The sequence below is a fragment of the Coregonus clupeaformis genome, chromosome 32 (genome assembly GCF_020615455.1).
Source record: "Coregonus clupeaformis isolate EN_2021a chromosome 32, ASM2061545v1, whole genome shotgun sequence".
NCBI classification, from domain to species: domain Eukaryota; kingdom Metazoa; phylum Chordata; class Actinopteri; order Salmoniformes; family Salmonidae; genus Coregonus; species Coregonus clupeaformis.
In genome coordinates this window covers 3432514-3455221 of record NC_059223.1, presented here as the reverse complement: position 1 = coordinate 3455221, position 22708 = coordinate 3432514, and the positions used below count along the sequence as shown (strand labels likewise).

The 22708-nt window shown below is 48.4% G+C and overlaps 1 protein-coding gene across 2 annotated transcripts in view; it reads right to left on the bottom strand.

The window, feature by feature from the left end:
• Positions 1-11107: 11107 nt before the first annotated feature.
• Positions 11108-22708, bottom strand: part of drd4b (dopamine receptor D4b) — a 16921-nt gene continuing 5320 nt past the window's right edge. Inside the window, exons 3-4 of one of the 2 annotated variants that reach the window (XM_041899267.2) lie at positions 22599-22708; positions 11108-11400 (exon numbers count right to left, since the gene is read on the bottom strand). The exon at positions 22599-22708 is cut by the window's right edge and continues 495 nt beyond it. In XM_041899267.2, the coding sequence (XP_041755201.1) occupies positions 11192-11400; positions 22599-22708 (319 nt within the window). In that variant the 3' untranslated portion in view covers positions 11108-11191. The remainder of the gene's footprint in view (positions 11401-22598) is intronic. The other variant, XM_041899268.2, reaches the window with a different exon arrangement.

Here is a 22708-nt window from a genome sequence, read left to right as displayed (position 1 = left end):
TACTACAAATATGATAGAATAGCATCTATTTGTCTATCTGTTGTTGAAGATACTGAAATACTTTATCAGGGCAAACGTCTATTCTTTCAGAGTTCTTTCAAGCATTGAATTATAGACTTGAATTACAAAATGGTGCCTTGTTCATACATGTGTAGGAAAGTGAAACTGCAAAAACTCCTCTTCATCTGGGTCAGAAGGATGACAGGCCAGTGGTCAAAACTCCTCTTCATCTGGACCAGAAGGATGAAAGGCCAGTGGTCAAAACTCCTCTTCATCTGGACCAGAAGGATGAAAGGCCAGTGGTCAAAACTCCTCTTCATCTGGACCAGAAGGATGAGAGGCCAGTGGTCAAAACTCCTCTTCATCTGGACCAGAAGGATGAAAAGCCAGTGGTCAAAACTCCTCTTCATCTGGACCAGAAGGATGAGAGGCCAGTGGTCAAAACTCCTCTTCATCTGGAACAGAAGGATGAAAGGCCAGTGGTCAAAACTCCTCTTCATCTGGACCAGAATGAAGAGAGGCCAGTGGTCAAAACAAATATACTGGAAGAGTGAATGTGTTCGTTTTCCTGTCAGACAGATTGGTTCTATGCTTCAGATGGTATATTTAAACAATAAGGCGTGGTACAGTATATGGCCAATGTACCACGGGTAAGGGCTGTTCTTAAGCACGACGCAACGCAGAATACATGTTTTGTCATACCCGTGGTATACGGTCTGATATACCACGGCTGTCAGCCAATCAGCATTCAGGGCTCAACCCACCCAGTTTATAATGAATCTTAAAACCCATAGAATCAAAAAGGACCAAACACACTTTGTCTCTGCTACTTTGATAATTGTTTGCTGCATATGCATAGAACAAAGTAAATGCCCATTAGAGAGAGACAATACCACGTTATACAGACAGTATATACTGTATGAGGAGGTTTGGACTTTGTTAAAGCCATATATTGTAGTTTGACGTATGGTGTCCATATTAGGACAGCCTCAGTGAATGACTATTCATTTCAATGAACGAGAGGGTATAGGCTTGCATACAAAGTAGACAGACTCCAATATCCTCCTTTTGGCATTTTGGATGTATTTTGTTCTTGCAGCAGCAGAGGAAAAAAAGCTTTAACACACAGGAGAAGAGCTTATTCAGCCTGTTCATTATAGTGGTGGTTGTTGGATGTTGTTGATCAGTATTGATGATGGAAATGGTTGATCAGTCATTGATCAGTCAGGTCAGGGAACATCATGCTCTATTCTGTTCTGCTCTGTTCCGCTCTGTTCTGTTCTGCTCTGTTCTGTTCTGTTCTGTTCCGCTCTGTTCTGCTCTACTCTGTTCTGTTCTGGTTCACTCTGTTCTGCTCTGCTCTACTCTGTTCTGCTCTGTTCTGCTCTACTCTGTTCTGCTCTGTTCTGTTCTGCTCTGTAATGGCATAACACAACACATTGGACAAACTGGAATGACACTCTCACGCACAGTTGCACAAAACCACGCCCCAAAATATGCTAATGAACAGCCTTTAATTATCACTAAAAGAGCAAAGAACCCTTTTGTGAACTGTAAAGAACCATTGAAGGGCTCAATGGAATATTTATGTAATTATGGTTCCACATAGAACCATCACCCTTCCCAAAGAACCCTTGAGGAACCCTCATTTTTTGTGCGTGTACTGTTTTTTGTGTGGAGGCTGCTGAGGGGAGGACGGCTCATAATAATGGCTGGAACGGAGCGAATGGAATGGCATTAAACACATAGAATCCATTTGTTTGATACCATTCCATTATTCCACTCCAGCCATTACCACGAGACCGTCCTCCCCAATTAAGGTTCCACCAACCTCCTGTGACTCTGCTCTACTCTGTTCTATTCTATTCTACTGTACTCTACTCTGCTCTGTTCTGCTCTGTTCTGCTCTGCTCTACTCTGTTCTATTCTATTCTACTGTACTCTACTCTGCTCTGTTCTGCTCTGTTCTGCTCTGCTCTACTCTGTTCTATTCTATTCTACTGTACTCTACTCTGCTCTGTTCTGCTCTGTTCTGTTCAGTTCTGCTCTGTTCTGTTCTGCTCTATTCTACTCTGCTCTGTTCTGCTCTGTTCTGTTCTGTTCTGCTCTGTTCTGCTCTGCTCTGTTCTGTTCTGTTCTGCTCTGTTCTACTCTGCTCTGTTCTGCTCTGTTCTGCTCTGTTCTGCTCTGTTCTGTTCTGCTCTATTCTACTCTGCTCTGTTCTGCTCTGTTCTGTTCTGTTCTGCTCTGTTCTGCTCTGCTCTGTTCTGTTCTGTTCTGCTCTGTTCTGCTCTGCTCTGTTCTGTTCTGTTCTGCTCTGTTCTGCTCTGTTCTGTTCTGTTCTGTTCTGCTCTGTTCTGCTCTGTTCTGTTCTGCTCTGTTCTGCTCTGTTCTGCGTGTAATGTGTTTATGTCATGCGTGACCTATGATGTCAACCCTGGTGACAGGGGAGGGTCAGACACTGTATGTACCATAGATGTCTTATTATACCAATGTGCTGGTTGGGTAACTGACATCATGTACCATAGATGTCTTATTATACCAATGTGCTGGTTGGGTAACTGACATCATGTACCATAGATGTCTTATTATACCAATGTGCTGGTTGGGTAACTGACATCATGTACCATAGATGTCTTATTATACCAATGTGCTGGTTGGGTTACTGACATCATGTACCATAGATGTCTTATTATACCAATGTGCTGGTTGGGTTACTGACATCATGTACCATAGATGTCTTTTTATATCAATGTGCTGGTTGGGTAACTGACATCATGTACCATAGATGTCTTATTATACCAATGTGCTGGTTGGGTAACTGACATCATGTACCATAGATGTCTTATTATACCAATGTGCTGGTTGGGTAACTGACATCATGTACCATAGATGTCTTATTATATCAATGTGCTGGTTACCTTTGCAGGTTGGCTAGGTTGCTTTCTAAATGTAATCTGTTACTGTTACTAGTTACCTGTCCAAAATTGTAATCAGTAACGTAATTTTTGGATTACCCAAACTCAGTAACATAATCTGATTACTTTCTGTTACTTTTGGATTACTTTCCCTTTAAGAGGCATTAGAAGATGACAAAAAGGATCATCGTAGGACCGGGGGGCTCCTCATACCCAAACCTCCATACAGGAACTGAACATACCCACATCTCTATACAGTAACTGAACATACCCACATCTCCATACAGTAACTGAACATACCCACATCTCCATACAGGAACTGAACATACCCACATCTCCATACAGTAACTGAACATACCCACATCTCCATACACACAGGAACAGGACTCAGTACAGACGGGAGGATTTCACAGCCATAATGCATTTCCCACTGCTTATGGAATTGTACATCTTTACACTCCAGTCTTTTCTGTTCTTTGGGTTTTGTTCTCCTCACTGAACCCAGTGGAAGATGGGAATAAACAGTTAGGAACACTTTTCATCCACAGATGTTTTATAAGTAGATCCATCCCTCTTCACACCTTCTTCCCCCCCCCCCCTCTCTCTCTCTCCAATTTACACCTTCTCTTCTCTGACGGTTTTGAAAACCCACACTTTCTCTCTGATGATTCATTTTTTTGGTGTGAAATAAGTTCAACACCTGCTGTAACTTTGTGTCATTCAGCTGGAAGAAGGGAAAACGGTTTCGTAAACGTTTTTTTATACAGTTAGTTCGGAACATATTCAGACCCCTTGACCTTTTCCACATTTTGTTACGTTACAGCCTTATTCTAAAATTCATTGAATAGTTTTTTCCCCTGATCAATCTACACACAATACCCCATAATGACAAAGCAAAAACAGGTTTTTAGTAATTTTTGCAAATGTATTAAAAATAAAAAACCTAAATATCACATTTACATAAATATTCATACCCTTTACTCAGTACTTTGTTGAAGCACCTTTGGCAGTGATTACAGCCTCGAGTCTTCTTCGGTATGACGCTACAAGCTTGGCACACCTGTATTTGGGGAGTTTCTCCCATTCTTCTCTGCTACAGGTTGGATGGGGAGCATCGCTGCACAGCTATTTTCAGGTTTCTCCAGATATGTTAGATCAGGTTCAATTCCGGGATCTGGCTGGGCCACTCAAGGACATTCAGAGACTTGTCCCGAAGCCACTCCTGCGTTGTCTTGGCTGTGTGCTTAGGGTCGTTGTCCTGTTGGAAGGTGAACCTTCGCCCCAGTCTGAGGTCCTGAGTGCTCTGCAGCAGGTTATCATCAAGGATCTCTCTGTACTTTGCTCCATTCATCTTTCCCTCGATCCTGACTAGTCTCCCAGTACCTGCCACTGAAAAACATCCCCACAGCATGATGCTGCCACCACCATGCTTCACTGTAGGGATGGTGCCAGGTTTTCTCCATATGTGACGCTTGGCATTCAGGCCAAAGGGGAGCAGTGGAAATGAGTTTTCTGGAGTGATGAATCACGCTTCACCGTCTGGCAGTCTGACAGACGAATCTGGGTTTGGCGCATGCCAGGAGAACCCTACCAAGCCGAATGCATAGTGCCAACTGTAAAGTTTGGTGGAGGAGGAATAATGGTCTGGGGCTGTTTTTCATGGTTCAGGCTCCTTAGTTCCAGTGAAGGGAAATCTTAACGCTACAGCATACAATGACGTTCTAGATTATTCTGTGCTTCCAATTTTGTGGCAACAGTTTGGGGAAGGCTCTTTCCTGTTTCAGCATGACAATACAGTGCACAAAGCGAGGTCTATACAGAAATGTTTTGTCGAGATTTTTACTCCCTGTTCACCCACGACTGCATGTCCAACTCCAACACCATCATCATGTTTGCTGACAACACAACGGTGGTAGGCCTGATCACCGACGGCGATGAGACAGCCTACAGGGAGGAGTTCATAGACTTAACAGTGTGGTGCCAGGACACCAACCTTTCCCTTTTTTTTATTTTTACTTTGCGTTGTTAGGGAGGTCTCTTAAGCAAGCATTTCACTGTAAAACCTGTTGTATTCAGCACGTGACAAATCACTTTTTATTTTATTTTATTTGATAGTGCACTACTTTTGTCCAGGGCCCATAAGGTTCTGGTCAAATGGAATGCACTATAAATAGGTGCCATTTTGGGACGCACACAAACATCCTAACGAAGTGGAACTAAAAGGAATCCTTTCACCCAGATGAATAATGCAACATTTCATTTCCAAGTCACAACTTCATTGACAACCATCGTCACGATCACTCACCTGTCAATCACAGACGAGTGACACTCAGCACTCCGGGTCCAGAGGGAAGCCCATTCATCCTTGCTCATTTAATCTTGATTAGCTTCTGTTGGATGATCGTCACGCTCCAACCGTATGTTAATCTAACCGTGTAAAATGATTGACAACCATCTTTCCTGTCCACGCTTAAAGGCCCTCTCAACCTCAACCGACTGTATTCCATCTGGTAACGTAAAGATAAAGTGAATAAATAAAACTGTCTGCAGTTCCCAAGGGTCAACATGTTTTTTAAATATTTTATTTCAAAATGTATACTCTGAACCTGCAGGTCAAAGCGAAAGCTAAACACAACACGCTACATCTAGCCTGGTAGAACAAGCCCGATCAATGTGTTCACGATTCTATACGTGCAGTAAAACAGAATGGCGAACGTGTAAAGGATGTTTGCTAAGCGAGTACCACTTTCTCCCGAATTCAGCCCAAACCTGGTGCGAACTCGGGACCTCTGCCTTGCTAGCAGCACACGTGACCGCCCTTCTGAAGCGTCTAACCAGTCGGTGCCACGCGGAGAGCTAGCTTATCGCTGGCGCAAGTGGGTACACCTCAGGCTGAGGAGTAAGTTTCACACATCTCCATGTGCAACAAACACAGTGACCAGGCTGGTTCCACCAGGCTATGCAACATCACCAGCTCTGACGTTTTTTGTTTTATTAGTTTTTTTGTTTTATCTCCTTACTGGATCTAAAGACCTGGACCAGGACACCTGGTTAGGGAGAGAACCTGGGACAGACCTGGACCAAGACACCTGGTTAGGGAGAGAACCTGGGACAGACCTGGACCAGGACACCTGGTTAGGGAGAGAACCTGGGACAGACCTGGACCAGGACACCTGGTTAGGGAGAGAACCTGGGACAGACCTGGACCAGGACACCTGGTTAGGGAGAGAACCTGGGACAGACCTGGACCAGGACACCTGGTTAGGGAGAGAACCTGGGACAGACCTGGACCAGGACACATGCTTAGGGAGAGAACCTGGGACAGACCTGGACCAGGACACCTGGTTATAGGGAGAGAACCTGGGACAGACCTGGACCAAGACACCTGGTTAGGGAGAGAACCTGGGACAGACCTGGACCAAGACACCTGGTTAGGGAGAGAACCTGGGACAGACCTGGACCAAGACACTTGGTTATAGGGAGAGAACCTGGGACAGACCTGGACCAGGACACCTGGTTATAGGGAGAGAACCTGGGACAGACCTGGACCAGGACAACTGGTTATAGGGAGAGAACCTGGGACAGACCTGGACCAGGACAACTGGTTATAGGGAGAGAACCTGGGACAGACCTGGACCAAGACACCTGGTTATAGGGAGATAACCTGGGACAGACCTGGACCAAGACACCTGGTTAGGGAGAGAACCTGGGACAGACCTGGACCAAGACACCTGGTTAGGGAGAGAACCTGGGACAGACCTGGACAAAGACACCTGGTTAGGGAGAGAACCTGGGACAGACCTGGACCAAGACACCTGGTTATATGGAGAGAGCCTGGGACAGACCTGGACCAGGACACCTGGTTAGGGAGAGAACCTGGGACAGACCTGGACCAAGACACCTGGTTATAGGGAGAGAACCTGGGACAGACCTGGACCAAGACACCTGGTTAGGGGAGAGAACCTGGGACAGACCCGGACCAAGACACCTGGTTATAGGGAGAGAACCTGGGACAGACCTGGACCAAGACACCTGGTTAGGGAGAGAGCCTGGGACAGACCTGGACCAGGACACCTGGTTATAGGGAGAGAGCCTGGGACAGACCTGGACCAAGACACCTGGTTATAGGGAGAGAACCTGGGACAGACCTGGACCAAGACACCTGGTTATAGGGAGAGAACCTGGGACAGACCTGGACCAAGACACCTGGTTAGGGAGAGAACCTGGGACAGACCTGGACAGGACACCTGATTATAGGGAGAGAACCTGGGACAGACCTGGACCAGGACACCTGGTTATAGGGAGAGAACCTGGAACAGACCTGGACCAGGACACCTGGTTAGGGAGAGAACCTTGGACAGACCTGGACCAAGACACCTGGTTATAGGGAGAGAACCTGGGACAGACCTGGACCAAGACACCTGGTTAGGGAGAGAACCTGGGACAGACCCGGACCAAGACACCTGGTTATAGGGAGAGAACCTGGGACAGACCTGGACCAAGACACCTGGTTAGGGAGAGAACCTGGGACAGACCCGGACCAAGACACCTGGTTATAGGGAGAGAACCTGGGACAGACCTGGACCAAGACACCTGGTTAGGGAGAGAACCTGGGACAGACCTGGACCAAGACACCTGGTTATATGGAGAGAGCCTGGGACAGACCTGGACCAGGACACCTGGTTAGGGAGAGAACCTGGGACAGACCTGGACCAAGACACCTGGTTATAGGGAGAGAACCTGGGACAGACCTGGACCAAGACACCTGGTTAGGGAGAGAACCTGGGACAGACCCGGACCAAGACACCTGGTTATAGGGAGAGAACCTGGGACAGACCTGGACCAAGACACCTGGTTAGGGAGAGAGCCTGGGACAGACCTGGACCAGGACACCTGGTTATAGGGAGAGAGCCTGGGACAGACCTGGACCAAGACACCTGGTTATAGGGAGAGAACCTGGGACAGACCTGGACCAAGACACCTGGTTATAGGGAGAGAACCTGGGACAGACCTGGACCAAGACACCTGGTTAGGGAGAGAACCTGGGACAGACCTGGACAGGACACCTGATTATAGGGAGAGAACCTGGGACAGACCTGGACCAGGACACCTGGTTATAGGGAGAGAACCTGGGACAGACCTGGACCAAGACACCTGGTTAGGGAGAGAACCTGGGACAGACCTGGACCAAGACACCTGGTTATAGCGAGAGAACCTGGGACAGACCTGGACCAAGACACCTGGTTATAGGGAGAGAACTTGGGACAGACCTGGACCAAGACACCTGGTTATAGGGAGAGAGCCTGGGACAGACCTGGACCAGGACACCTGGTTATAGGGAGAGAACCTGGAACAGACCTGGACCAAGACACTTGGTTAGGGAGAGAACCTGGGACAGACCTGGACCAGGACACCTGGTTAGGGAGAGAACCTGGGACAGACCTGGACAAAGACACCTGGTTATAGGGAGAGAACCTTGGATAGACCTGGACCAAGACACCTGGTTAGGGAGAGAACCTGGGACAGACCTGGACCAAGACACCTGGTTAGGGAGAGATCCTGGGACAGACATGGACCAAGACACCTGGTTATAGGGAGAGAACCTGGGACAGACCTGGACCAGGACACCTGGTTATAGGGAGAGAACCTGGGACAGACCTGGACCAAGACACCTGGTTAGGGAGAGAACCTGGGACAGACCTGGACCAAGACACCTGGTTATAGGGAGAGAACCTGGGACAGACCTGGACCAAGACACCTGGCTAGGGAGAGAACCTGGGACAGACCCGGACCAAGACACCTGGTTAGGGAGAGAACCTGGGACAGACCTGGACCAGGACACCTGGTTAGGGAGAGAACCTGGGATAGACCTGGACCAAGACACCTGGTTATAGGGAGAGAACCTGGGACAGACCTGGACCAAGACACCTGGTTAGGGAGAGAACTTGGGACAGACCTGGACCAAGACACCTGGTTATAGGGAGAGAACCTGGGACAGACCTGGACCAAGACACCTGGTTATAGGGAGAGAACCTGGGACAGACCTGGACCAAGACACCTGGTTATAGGGAGAGAACCTGGGACAGACCTGGACCAAGACACCTGGTTATAGGGAGAGAACCTGGGACAGACCTGGACCAAGACACCTGGTTATAGGGAGAGAACCTGGGACAGAGGGATACACTGTTATCAGAGCCCTGGGGGAACTCTGATTGAATCATATCCAGGAAATGACCCAGTGTGAACGTACATGAGAGAGCAGAGAGCGCCTCCACACCACTCAGCATGGTTAGGTGGCTGGTGGTGCTGGGTGACAGCCGGGTCATGATTCGGTGTCATCACGTCATCAAAATGCTCACATTTGCTCTCTCTCTCTCTCTCTCTCTCTCTCTCTCTCTCTCTCTCTCTCTCTCTCTCTCTCTCTCTCTCTCTCTCTCTCTCTCTCTCTCTCTCTCTCTCTCTCTCTCTCTCTCTCTCTCTCTCTCTCTCTCTCTCTCTCTCTCTCTCTCTCTCTCCTTATCTCTCTCTCTTCCAGTAAATCATGTCACCAGAGAGAGTGAACTGCAGCTGGATCTCTGATGTTCCTAGAGTGCCTCGTGGTTTCATCTGTCCTTGTTGCCACCTCTATGTCTTTCTCTCTGCCTGCGTGTCTAAGTTGCTCTCTGAACTACTAGCCACCTGAACTGGGAGAAAAGGCACTTTAGAATTCTCCTCATTTTCCTCAGCCACTTTGTCTGACTGACTGAAAGTCATTTAAATTTAAAAATACATCATCCCAAGTTTTGCTAGATCGATCGTTTATTTGCTGGGACGGCTGATGTGCTGATTTACACACCTAGTTATTTTTTTTGTGTGGATTTTGTAAAATTGACCGCCTGAGTTGTTTCTGCAAGGAGTTTTAGCTGAAATACTAGTGTTATTGCCGATACCGATGAGAACAGGTAACTGCTTTACGAAGAGGCGTCTCTTTATTGTTATTCATTCTTTATTTTCCACATAAAACGTGGACAGTAGGCGATGTCAACGACCCGACAAACACACTGCTGTTACAGGCAGATACAGTCAAAGTATTTGGCTTCAGTAAAATGGCAAAAAAAAACAATATTACAACAAACTTCAAAAAAATAAAAAAAAACATTTGTAATGGAGGTTAGAGGCTATAGCTTGTAATTTTATACATACTGTATGAATGCATTTATATATTAGCTTCTGTTCTTCATAACTTCCGATTAAGGTGTATTCACAGGGCTGTAATAACACTACTACTGTTATAATGATAGTATTAAGCCTCATATCACACCTGTAATAAACAATATTAAGGAATACCTGAGGCATGCTCGTTTTGCATCGCCCGGTGCCCAGGATGGTTGGAGATGTCACTTTAGAACACTTGGAATGGTCTAGAATGTGCAAACTCCGCCCACCCGGCAGATAAACACCTGCCCACTCATATAACCCATATCCCAGTGGCATAACTATGGGGTTGAGATGGCTGGTGACATAGCCCAGCCCTTGTAACCTCCTCCTGGAGACCTACAGGGTGTGCTGGGTTTTACTCCATCCCTGCTGGAGCACATCTGAATCAGCTAATCAAGGTCATCTGTTTAGGGTAGGGTTGTAGCAAAAACCTTGTTCACTAAGTAGCTGTCCAGGATGAGGGTTGGCCACTCGAGAGCGATACATACAGATTTAGCCCTGGGCCATCCCTAGACAATGAAGAAAGTAAACCAAATTCCAGTTCCACATTTTCCTCACTGAAAAGCATTGAAGATAATTGGACATTTTAGTGTACCTCCTGAATTGACATGGAATTGACCCCTGACCCCTGACCCCTGTGCAGTAGTTATACCCCTTCTGTGAGAGCACGGTTAGAGCTACCATTGACCCCAACCCCAACCCTGACCCCTGTGCAGTAGTTATACCCCTTCTGTGAGAGCACGGTTAGAGCTACCATTGACCCCAACCCCAACCCTGACCCCTGTGCAGTAGTTATACCCCTTCTGTGAGAGCACGGTTAGAGCTACCATTGACCCCAACCCCAACCCTGACCCCTGTGCAGTAGTTATACCCCCTTCTGTGAGAGCACGGTTAGAGCTACCATTGACCCCAACCCCAACCCCTGACCCCTGTGCAGTAGTTATACCCCTTCTGTGAGAGCACGGTTAGAGCTACCATTGACCCCAACCCCAACCCCTGACCCCTGTGCAGTAGTTATACCCCTTCTGTGAGAGCACGGTTAGCGCTACCATTGTCCATCCGGTGCGGGGCTGGTGTCAGCAGCAGCTGAATGAGTGGAGGGACTTCTTGAAGAACTTCCTGAACTCTGTGTTGAAGACGGTGTAGATAATGGGGTTGAGGGCGCTGTTGACGTAGCCCAGCCAGGTGACGGTGCTCATCAGGGCCTGGGGGATGTAGCAGGTAACACACAGGGCCCGCGTGGTGTGGACTATGAAGAACGGGGTCCAGCAGAACAGGAAGCATCCTGAGGAGGAGGAGGAGGAGGAGGAGGAGGAGGAGGAGAGGTTAGGGAACTGTTCTGATCAATTGATTAATTTTTGGATGATTGATTGATCGGATGAGGTGACTTCCCCCCTTACTATGTAAGCGCTTTGAGAATCTGGAAAAGCGCTATTTATTTTTTATTTTTAGTCATTTAGCAGACGCTCTTATCCAGAGCGACTTACAGTTAGTGAGTGCATACATTATTTTTTTATTTTTCATACTGGCCCCCCGTGGGAAACGAACCCACAACCCTGGCGTTACAAACGCCATGCTCTACCAACTGAGCTACATCCCTGCCGGCCATTCCCTCCCCTACCCTGGACAACGCTGGGCAAATTGTGCGCCGCCCATGGGTCTCCCGGATCTCTAGTGGCACAGCTAGCACTGCGACGCAGTGCCTTTGTCATGTTCGTTGTAGGACGGGACGGACCAAGGCGCAGCGTGACATGCATACATGTTATTTAAACTTAATAAACACTCGACAAAACAATAAACCAACGACACGTGAAGTCCTAAGGTAACACACAACATACCTCACACGGAACAAGATCCCACAACCCACTAGTGCCAATAGGCTGCCTAAGTATGGTCTCCAATCAGAGACAACGAACGACAGCTGCCTCTGATTGGGAACCACACCGGCCAACATAGAACCATACAACATAGAACATACACACCCTGACTCAACATATAAGAGTCCCCTGAGTCAGGGCGTGACAGCCTTAGACCACTGCGCCACTCGGGAGGACACTGGTATGGTAAAAAAAAAACACAAATAAAGAATATATTAATATATATTATAAATATAAATCCAATCAAAGACCAAGCAGAAGCAGAATCAAAGTGCCGTGGAAAATCTCCCTACAGCCACCACACTTTCCATTACCACTGCCAACCCCATTTGATCTGATAAGCAAAGCACAGCCAATCTACCATGTCAGTCTTAACTCAAGGAGCATTACCATTTGGCCAGCAGATCAAAATCTCAGTTAGATTAACCTTCACACATTTTTACAATTAGCTTATATTCTCCTTTTTTTCCCTGAAGCAGAAAACACTCAATTTTATGAAGGGGCATGTTGACATTTTAGAAAGACCGACGCTAATGCGAGAGAGAAAAACTAATTCTGTGGAAAATAATTGTTAATATCCTTTTCCAACCTGGAGAGGGTAAGTGTGTAGCGGTTGAGAATTTAATGTTGCCACAGGGTTAGCAACCCAAACTATTTCAGATGCAACCGATTCACAACGACACCTGGGTAACACTCATTTACACTGACCAGACCCTGTCAAAATTACCACGGGGGGAGTCCCAAATAGCACCCTATTCATGGTCAAAAGTAGTGCACTATGGAGGGAATAGGGAAGCTGATGTGCTTGTAGATTAGAAACCTGCCTGCCTCTCTGGTGAGGTTAATAATGCAGGAGTGTTGATGGGATTGCTATAAATACTCAGTCAAGGGCTTGGCGGTCGGGTGGAGTCGCGATACAGATTAGGGGCGGGTCCCAAATGGTACCCTATTCCCTATATAGTGCACTACTTTTGACTAGAGCCGTCAGAGGCCTCTGGACTAAAGTAGTGCACTAAATAGGGAATAGGCTGCCATTTGGGACACAGGCTAGGTGTACCAGCTCCTGAACAGGGAAGCTCTTCCTCCTTCTGGAACTAATACTGCAACCTAATGTCGAGCTTCCCTCGCCAGACACTTAATCAAGACCAACCAACCACCTACAGCTGTGAATCAGAGCTTCCCTCGCCAGACACTTAATCAAGACCAACCAACCACCTACAGCTGTGAATCAGAGCTTCCCTCGCCAGACACTTAATCAAGACCAACCAACCACCTACAGCTCTGAATCAGAGCTTCCCTCGCCAGACACTTAATCAAGACCAACCAACCACCTACAGCTGTGAATCAGAGCTTCCCTCACCAGACACTTAATCAAGACCAACCATCACCTACAGCTGTGAATCAGAGCTTCCCTCGCCAGACACTTAATCAAGACCAACCAACCACCTACAGCTGTGAATCAGAGCTTCCCTCGCCAGACACTTAATCAAGACCAACCAACCACCTACAGCTGTGAATCAGAGCTTCCCTCGCCAGACACTTAATGAAGGGGCAACCGACAGTATATAGAGGCCATATTTCTGGAGTGTCTCCATGCGTCTCCGTGTGTCTCTGTTCATTACTGATGAAGTGTTTTCTATTGGACGGGTGATTAATTGGTTGGGTGTTCATTGGACGAGGGGCTGAATTTATACCTCAACTCTCTGGGAGGTGGAGAGACAGCCTGCCTTCATCTGCATACATAAACAGGGTTGGAGTTAGAGGGGTGATCATTTTAATATTGATGCGGACCCCCCCCACAAGTCAAAGACTTTGATGTCAGGCACCCCCAAGATATGTTGGGCACCACCTAGAGATGTTGAGCACCCCCTAGAATGTCCCAAAATGTCAGTTAGATTAACCTTCACTAATGTTTCCAATTTCCACGGTGTAATTTGAACCCTGCTTACCGGTCCCTAACTAATCACTTCACCCCTGGAAGCAATGACCATCTGACTGTGCTCTGACCATCTGACTGTGCTCTGACCATCTGACTGTGCTCTGACCATCTGACTGTGCTCTGACCATCTGACTGTGCTCTGACCATCTGACTGTGCTCTGACCATCTGACTGTGCTCTGACCATCTGACTGTGCTCTGACCATCTGACTGTGCTCTGACCATCTGACTGTGCTCTGACCATCTGACTGTGCTCTGACCATCTGACTGTGCTCTGACCATCTGACTGTGCTCTGACCATCTGACTGTGCTCTGACCATCTGACTGTGCTCTGACCATCTGACTGTGCTCTGACCATCTGACTGTGCTCTCCTCCATGGAGCAGCCTTATTGAGCTCCCCCATAAAGCAGTCAAAGGATCAACATTGGTCCAGCTTCTTTTAGCTCACCTACAACAGAGTGTAGAATCTGACCAATGTGGAGAACAATTTCAGTCAACAAACGCTTTTTATAAATTGAAAATAGGACATTTTCTGTCCTTTAACCTTCTGATAAAATAAGTGTTGTTGCCAAATGAGGAAAATAAGAGGATCTGATGTGTCTCTCTGTATGTCTGTCTGTCTGTCTGTCTGTCTGTCTGTTGAGTAGGAGAGGGTCTGATGTGTCTGTCTGTCTGTCTGTCTTTTAGAGTAGGAGAGGATCTGATGTCTGTCTGTCTGTCTGTCGTTGAGTAGGAGAGGAGCTGATGTCTGTCTGTCTGTCCGTTGAGTAGGAGAGGAGCTGATGTCTGTCTGTCTGTCCGTTGAGTAGGAGCTAAATGCTTCTCCTTCCTTTCCCCTCCTATACTCCTAACTGTCCGTGTAGGAATCACTACCATCAGTAGCTTAATATCTACCCTCAATGTAACGCGGACGTCGGCCATGCACAGCCTCGCCTCTGACCACAGAACACCCTAATTCTCTGTTCATTTCCCAACTATTTGACATGTTGAATCGCACACCGTTCATCGACACCCAACCGGTGATCTACTGAGTGAGGGTAGTACACACACACTCCACCCAGCCGGTGATCTACTGAGTGAGGGTAGTACACACACACTCCACCCAGCCGGTGATCTACTGAGTGAGGGTAGTACACACACTCCACCCAGCCGGTGATCTACTGAGTGAGGGTAGTACACACACACTCCACCCAGCCGGTGATCTACTGAGTGAGGGTAGTACACACACTCCACCCAGCCGGTGATCTACTGAGTGAGGGTAGTACACACACTCCACCCAGCCGGTGATCTACTGAGTGAGGGTAGTACACACACACACTCCACCCAGCCGGTGATCTACTGAGTGAGGGTAGTACACACACACTCCACCCAGCCGGTGATCTACTGAGTGAGGGTAGTACACACACTCCACCCAGCCGGTGATCTACTGAGTGAGGGTAGTACACACACTCCACCCAGCCGGTGATCTACTGAGTGAGGGTAGCACACACACTCCACCCAGCCGGTGATCTACTGAGTGAGGGTAGTACACACACTCCACCCAGCCGGTGATCTACTGAGTGAGGGTAGTACACACACTCCACCCAGCCGGTGATCTACTGAGTGAGGGTAGCACACACACTCCACCCAGCCGGTGATCTACTGAGTGAGGGTAGTACGCACACTCCACCCAGCCGGTGATCTACTGAGTGAGGGTAGTACGCACACTCCACCCAGCCGGTGATCTACTGAGTGAGGGTAGCACACACACTCCACCCAACCGGTGATCTACTGAGTGAGGGTAGTACGCACACTCCACCCAGCCGGTGATCTACTGAGTGAGGGTAGTACACACACTCCACCCAGCCGGTGATCTACTGAGTGAGGGTAGCACACACACTCCACCCAGCCGGTGATCTACTGAGTGAGGGTAGTACACACACTCCACCCAGCCGGTGATCTACTGAGTGAGGGTAGTACACACACACTCCACCCAACCGGTGATCTACTGAGTGAGGGTAGCACACACACTCCACCCAGCCGGTGATCTACTGAGTGAGGGTAGTACACACACTCCACCCAGCCGGTGATCTACTGAGTGAGGGTAGTACGCACACACTCCACCCAGCCGGTGATCTACTGAGTGAGGGTAGTACACACACTCCACCCAGCCGGTGATCTACTGAGTGAGGGTAGTACACACACTCCACCCAGCCGGTGATCTACTGAGTGAGGGTAGTACACACACTCCACCCAGCCGGTGATCTACTGAGTGAGGGTAGTACGCACACTCCACCCAGCCGGTGATCTACTGAGTGAGGGTAGTACGCACACACTCCACCCAGCCGGTGATCTACTGAGTGAGGGTAGTACGCACACTCCACCCAGCCGGTGATCTACTGAGTGAGGGTAGTACACACACTCCACCCAGCCGGTGATCTACTGAGTGAGGGTAGTACACACACTCCACCCAGCCGGTGATCTACTGAGTGAGGGTAGTACACACACACTCCACCCAGCCGGTGATCTACTGAGTGAGGGTAGTACACACACTCCACCCAGCCGGTGATCTACTGAGTGAGGGTAGCACACACACTCCACCCAGCCGGTGATCTACTGAGTGAGGGTAGTACACACACTCCACCCAGCCGGTGATCTACTGAGTGAGGGTAGCACACACACTCCACCCAGCCGGTGATCTACTGAGTGAGGGTAGTACACACACTCCACCCAGCCGGTGATCTACTGAGTGAGGGTAGTACACACACTCCACCCAGCCGGTGATCTACTGAGTGAGGGTAGCACACACTCCACCCAGCCGGTGATCTACTGAGTGAGGGTAGTACGCACACTCCACCCAGCCGGTGATCTACTGAGTGAGGGTAGTACACACACACTCCACCCAGCCGGTGATCTACTGAGTGAGGGTAGTACGCACACACTCCACCCAGCCGGTGATCTACTGAGTGAGGGTAGTACACACACTCCACCCAGCCGGTGATCTACTGAGTGAGGGTAGTACACACACTCCACCCAGCCGGTGATCTACTGAGTGAGGGTAGTACACACACTCCACCCAGCCGGTGATCTACTGAGTGAGGGTAGCACACACACTCCACCCAGCCGGTGATCTACTGAGTGAGGGTAGTACACACACTCCACCCAGCCGGTGATCTACTGAGTGAGGGTAGTACACACACTCCACCCAGCCGGTGATCTACTGAGTGAGGGTAGTACACACACATCCACCCAGCCGGTGATCTACTGAGTGAGGGTAGTACACACACTCCACCCAGCCGGTGATCTACTGAGTGAGGGTAGCACACACACTCCACCCAGCCGGTGATCTACTGAGTGAGGGTAGTACACACACACTCCACCCAGCCGGTGATCTACTGAGTGAGGGTAGTACACACACACTCCACCCAGCCGGTGATCTACTGAGTGAGGGTAGTACACACACTCCACCCAGCCGGTGATCTACTGAGTGAGGGTAGTACACACACACTCCACCCAGCCGGGTGATCTACTGAGTGAGGGTAGCACACACACTCCACCCAGCCGGTGATCTACTGAGTGAGGGTAGTACACACACACTCCACCCAGCCGGTGATCTACTGAGTGAGGGTAGTACACACACACATCCACCCAGCCGGTGATCTACTGAGTGAGGTGGTACACACACTCCACCCAGCCGGTGATCTACTGAGTGAGGGTAGTACACACACTCCACCCAGCCGGTGATCTACTGAGTGAGGGTAGTTACACACACACTCCACCCAGCCGGTGATCTACTGAGTGAGGGTAGTACACACACACTCCACCCAGCCGGTGATCTACTGAGTGAGGGTAGTACGCACACTCCACCCAGCCGGTGATCTACTGAGTGAGGGTAGTACACACACTCCACCCAGCCGGTGATCTACTGAGTGAGGGTAGTACACACACTCCACCCAGCCGGTGATCTACTGAGTGAGGGTAGTACACACACTCCACCCAGCCGGTGATCTACTGAGTGAGGGTAGTACACACACTCCACCCAGCCGGTGATCTACTGAGTGAGGGTAGTACACACACTCCACCCAGCCGGTGATCTACTGAGTGAGGGTAGTACACACACACTCCACCCAGCCGGTGATCTACTGAGTGAGGGTAGTACACACACTCCACCCAGCCGGTGATCTACTGAGTGAGGGTAGTACACACACTCCACCCAGCCGGTGATCTACTGAGTGAGGGTAGTACACACACTCCACCCAGCCGGTGATCTACTGAGTGAGGGTAGTACACACACTCCACCCAGCCGGTGATCTACTGAGTGAGGGTAGTACACACACTCCACCCAGCCGGTGATCTACTGAGTGAGGGTAGTACACACACTCCACCCAGCCGGTGATCTACTGAGTGAGGGTAGTACACACACTCCACCCAGCCGGTGATCTACTGAGTGAGGGTAGTACACACACTCCACCCAGCCGGTGATCTACTGAGTGAGGGTAGTACACACACTCCACCCAGCCGGTGATCTACTGAGTGAGGGTAGTACGCACACTCCACCCAGCCGGTGATCTACTGAGTGAGGGTAGTACACACACTCCACCCAGCCGGTGATCTACTGAGTGAGGGTAGTACACACACTCCACCCAGCCGGTGATCTACTGAGTGAGGGTAGTACACACACACTCCACCCAGCCGGTGATCTACTGAGTGAGGGTAGTACACACACCTCCACCCAGCCGGTGATCTACTGAGTGAGGGTAGTACACACACTCCACCCAGCCGGTGATCTACTGAGTGAGGGTAGTACACACACACTCCACCCAGCCGGTGATCTACTGAGTGAGGGTAGTACACACACTCCACCCAGCCGGTGATCTACTGAGTGAGGGTAGTACACACACTCCACCCAGCCGGTGATCTACTGAGTGAGGGTAGTACACACACACTCCACCCAGCCGGTGATCTACTGAGTGAGGGTAGTACACACACACACTCCACCCAGCCGGTGATCTACTGAGTGAGGGTAGTACACACACTCCACCCAGCCGGTGATCTACTGAGTGAGGGTAGTACACACACTCCACCCAGCCGGTGATCTACTGAGTGAGGGTAGTACACACACTCCACCCAGCCGGTGATCTACTGAGTGAGGGTAGTACACACACTCCACCCAGCCGGTGATCTACTGAGTGAGGGTAGTACACACACCACTCCACCCAGCCGGTGATCTACTGAGTGAGGGTAGTACGCACACTCCACCCAGCCGGTGATCTACTGAGTGAGGGTAGTACACACACTCCACCCAGCCGGTGATCTACTGAGTGAGGGTAGTACACACACTCCACCCAGCCGGTGATCTACTGAGTGAGGGTAGTACACACACTCCACCCAGCCGGTGATCTACTGAGTGAGGGTAGTACACACACTCCACCCAGCCGGTGATCTACTGAGTGAGGGTAGTACACACACACACTCCACCCAGCCGGTGATCTACTGAGTGAGGGTAGTACACACACTCCACCCAGCCGGTGATCTACTGAGTGAGGGTAGTACACACACTCCACCCAGCCGGTGATCTACTGAGTGCACACGGCCACTGTTGTTGTTGGTCTGTGTTGTCGTTAACATGAACCACCCTCACCGACTGCCTGCTGTTGTGACGGAGAGCCTGTTGTGTCCACAGCAGTGGGCGTGGCCTGCTAATACAAATTGATGTGACGCTAGGAGTGTTCCCTGAAGCCAGCTGCCTCCTGTATGCACGCATGACTGTAAGTCGCTTTGGATAAAAGCGTCTGCTAAATGGCATATTATTATTATTATTATTACTTGAAAGTCCGCTGAAAAACCTGATCTGTGAACAGCAGCGATCATTTTGTTGACTTTAAACTCTGTTTGTTTGTTAGAAACACTGATGGGCTTTTCACACTGCTGAGCCAAACCAAGCTTTACTGAGCTGACCTGATTACTCTGCTAGGCAGGACAATGTGAAAAGAAAATATCCAGTTATGTTTGGATTGGGCATGATAGTGTGAAATGACTATCTGTGTAATGAGTCATGACCCATACGGTCTCCCACATGGATTACCAAAGACATAGGAACATCAGTCAGTCTGGCTGTGTAATTGGAGACTAATGAACAAATTAAACTCTCCTCAACACTTCCATCTGTTTCTGCTCATTAGCTGAAGCCGTGAACGAATGACTAGGCACCTCTATACTTAAACCTGTGGTCATGTGTGTTGTGGGGGTAAGAAGATCTGGAGCGACGATCCAAAGTGTTACATAATGATTGGATTGAAGGCTTTAAGCTATACTTAGTCAGGTAGAGAATGGCAGACTGAAGTGACACTTCTAATAGGCCTAGCATCTGATGACTGCAGAACTTCTGTTAGACCTAGCATCTGATTACATTTACATTTACGTCATTTAGCAGACGCTCTTATCCAGAGCGACTTACAAAATGACTACAGACCTTCTGTTAGACCTAGCATCTGATGACTGCAGACCTTCTGTTAGACCTAGCATCTGATGACTGCAGACCTTCTGTTAGACCTAGCATCTGATGACTGCAGACCTTCTGTTAGACCTAGCATCTGATGACTGCAGACCTTCTGTTAGACCTAGCATCTGATGACTGCAGACCTTCTGTTAGACCTAGCATCTGATGACTGCAGACCTTCTGTTAGACCTAGCATCTGATGACTGCAGACCTTCTGTTAGACCTAGCATCTGATGACTGCAGACCTTCTGTTAGACCTAGCATCTGATGACTGCAGACCTTCTGTTAGACCTAGCATCTGATGACTACAGACCTTTACCTTAGCTGTGTTGCTTGGGGAACTCTACAGGAGCCTACATGATAAAGTGTAGGCCCTCGTTTATCAGTTTCTCCGGTAAGATGGTACTGATATCCAAGGGCTTTCCTTCTTTGGGTTTAGTAAATTCCATTGCCTCCAAGGTGTGCTAGCTATTGGCTGGGTTTGATGACCTTTGGCATGATTTGATTAGTATGTGTTTTTAACGTGTTTAACTATTTAGTTGTGTTGCTTGCCAACTACATATAGTTGCTTATCATTAACTTTTCATTATTGATGATAAGTGCATAATAATTTTGCATCTGCTGTCAACACCTGTAGCATGCTGTATTTTACTAACAAGCTGTGTATCTGCTGTCAACACCTGTAGCATTCTCATCATTGTGTATTAGAAAGGTTGTTTCTCCCATGAATCATTTAAATATAAAAGTAGCTCACGGCAGTAGACACACCACACTCTTTGAAAAAAGGTTCTACCTAGAACCTAAAAAAAAGCTTATTTGGTTATCCTTTTCCCAAGTAGAACCCTTTGGGTTCCATGTAGAACCCTTTCCACAGAGTGTTCTACCTGGAACCCAAAAAGGTTCTTCAAAAGGGTTCTCCAATGAGGACAGCCAAATAACCTATTTTGGAACCCTTTTTTAAGCGCGCACCAGTTCATTATGACAGATCAGGAAGCCATGAGAGCACAACAGGACACACAGCACCTTTTTATATAAGGATGTTTTTTTTTTCTCCCACCGATGAAGATGAAGGATGCGCCACCAGCATCCACCACTCAAACATAGTGCATGTTTCATAAAAAATGCACCTCATCAGCCTGACACTGAGAAAATGACTCAACCACCGCAAATTATTCATGAATGATGATGCTGTGGCCAAAAGTGAATATCTCCAGAAATGAGAGATAGATGGAGAATTCCCCCTAGGTATATCAATGCATCATTTCCATTTAGACCGTTAGGGCCCATAATTAATTTCCAGGTCAGTGACTCCGGAGAGGCTGAAACACAATACTCTCCCAGTGGGCCAAACTGGTTAAAATGACTTAATGACATAATAACATAATGACATAATGACATAATTACATCATTTCAACCAGTTTGGCCTGCTGGGTATTTCATCCTTTTCATCACTTTCATTCAGACTTTCATGATTGAACCTTTCTATCAATTTCCAGGTCCAGGTTTGATTAACATGTTCATCCATTAAGCAGGTCAGTGAATAAGAAGCTGGAACACAATACTCATCCTTTTGTTTTTAATGTATCCTGTCATTATAACTGGAGAACCAGTTCCCAGGACTATCTGATAGTGACCGTCTCGCCTGGCCTTTAAGGCTTCCAATGGGTGTGTTTTTTATGACATATTTGAAAAAGTATTTTGTTAAGACTTTGGAGAAAGCAATGTGTGCTTTGAGGTCGGCCATACGAGGTTTATACACTATGTGCCCAGAACACGTATTTGACCCAGGTCTGATCACGACCAGTCAGAACCAACCCTATGAGCTCTCAGTAGAAAGAGAAGGTGGAAGCAGAGATGGGGACTTGAGTCAGTCACAAAGACTTGAAACTTGACTATAATAATATGCCATTTAGCAGACGCTTTTATACAAAGCGACTTACAGTCATGTGTGCATACATTTTTACGTATGGGTGGTTCCGGGGATCGAACCCACTACCCTGGCGTTACAAGCGCCATGCTCTACCAATTGAGCTACAGAGGACCACTATGATTCATACTCTAAGACTTGAAGTTTGAGGGAAACCTCTGTGAGTTTTTGACAAGTTTGAAGGGAACCTTTATGAGTTTTGACAAGTCAGGGGAAACTTTGTGAGTTTTTGACCCTTCCAAACTTTTATCTGCGGCACTTACCCACCACAACAGGAAGAACCCTCATTGCCTTCCTCTCCCTGCCATTGATCTTGGCTTGCTTCCTCTTCTGCGGCTGCTGCTGGTAGGAGATAGACGGCACGGAGCTGATC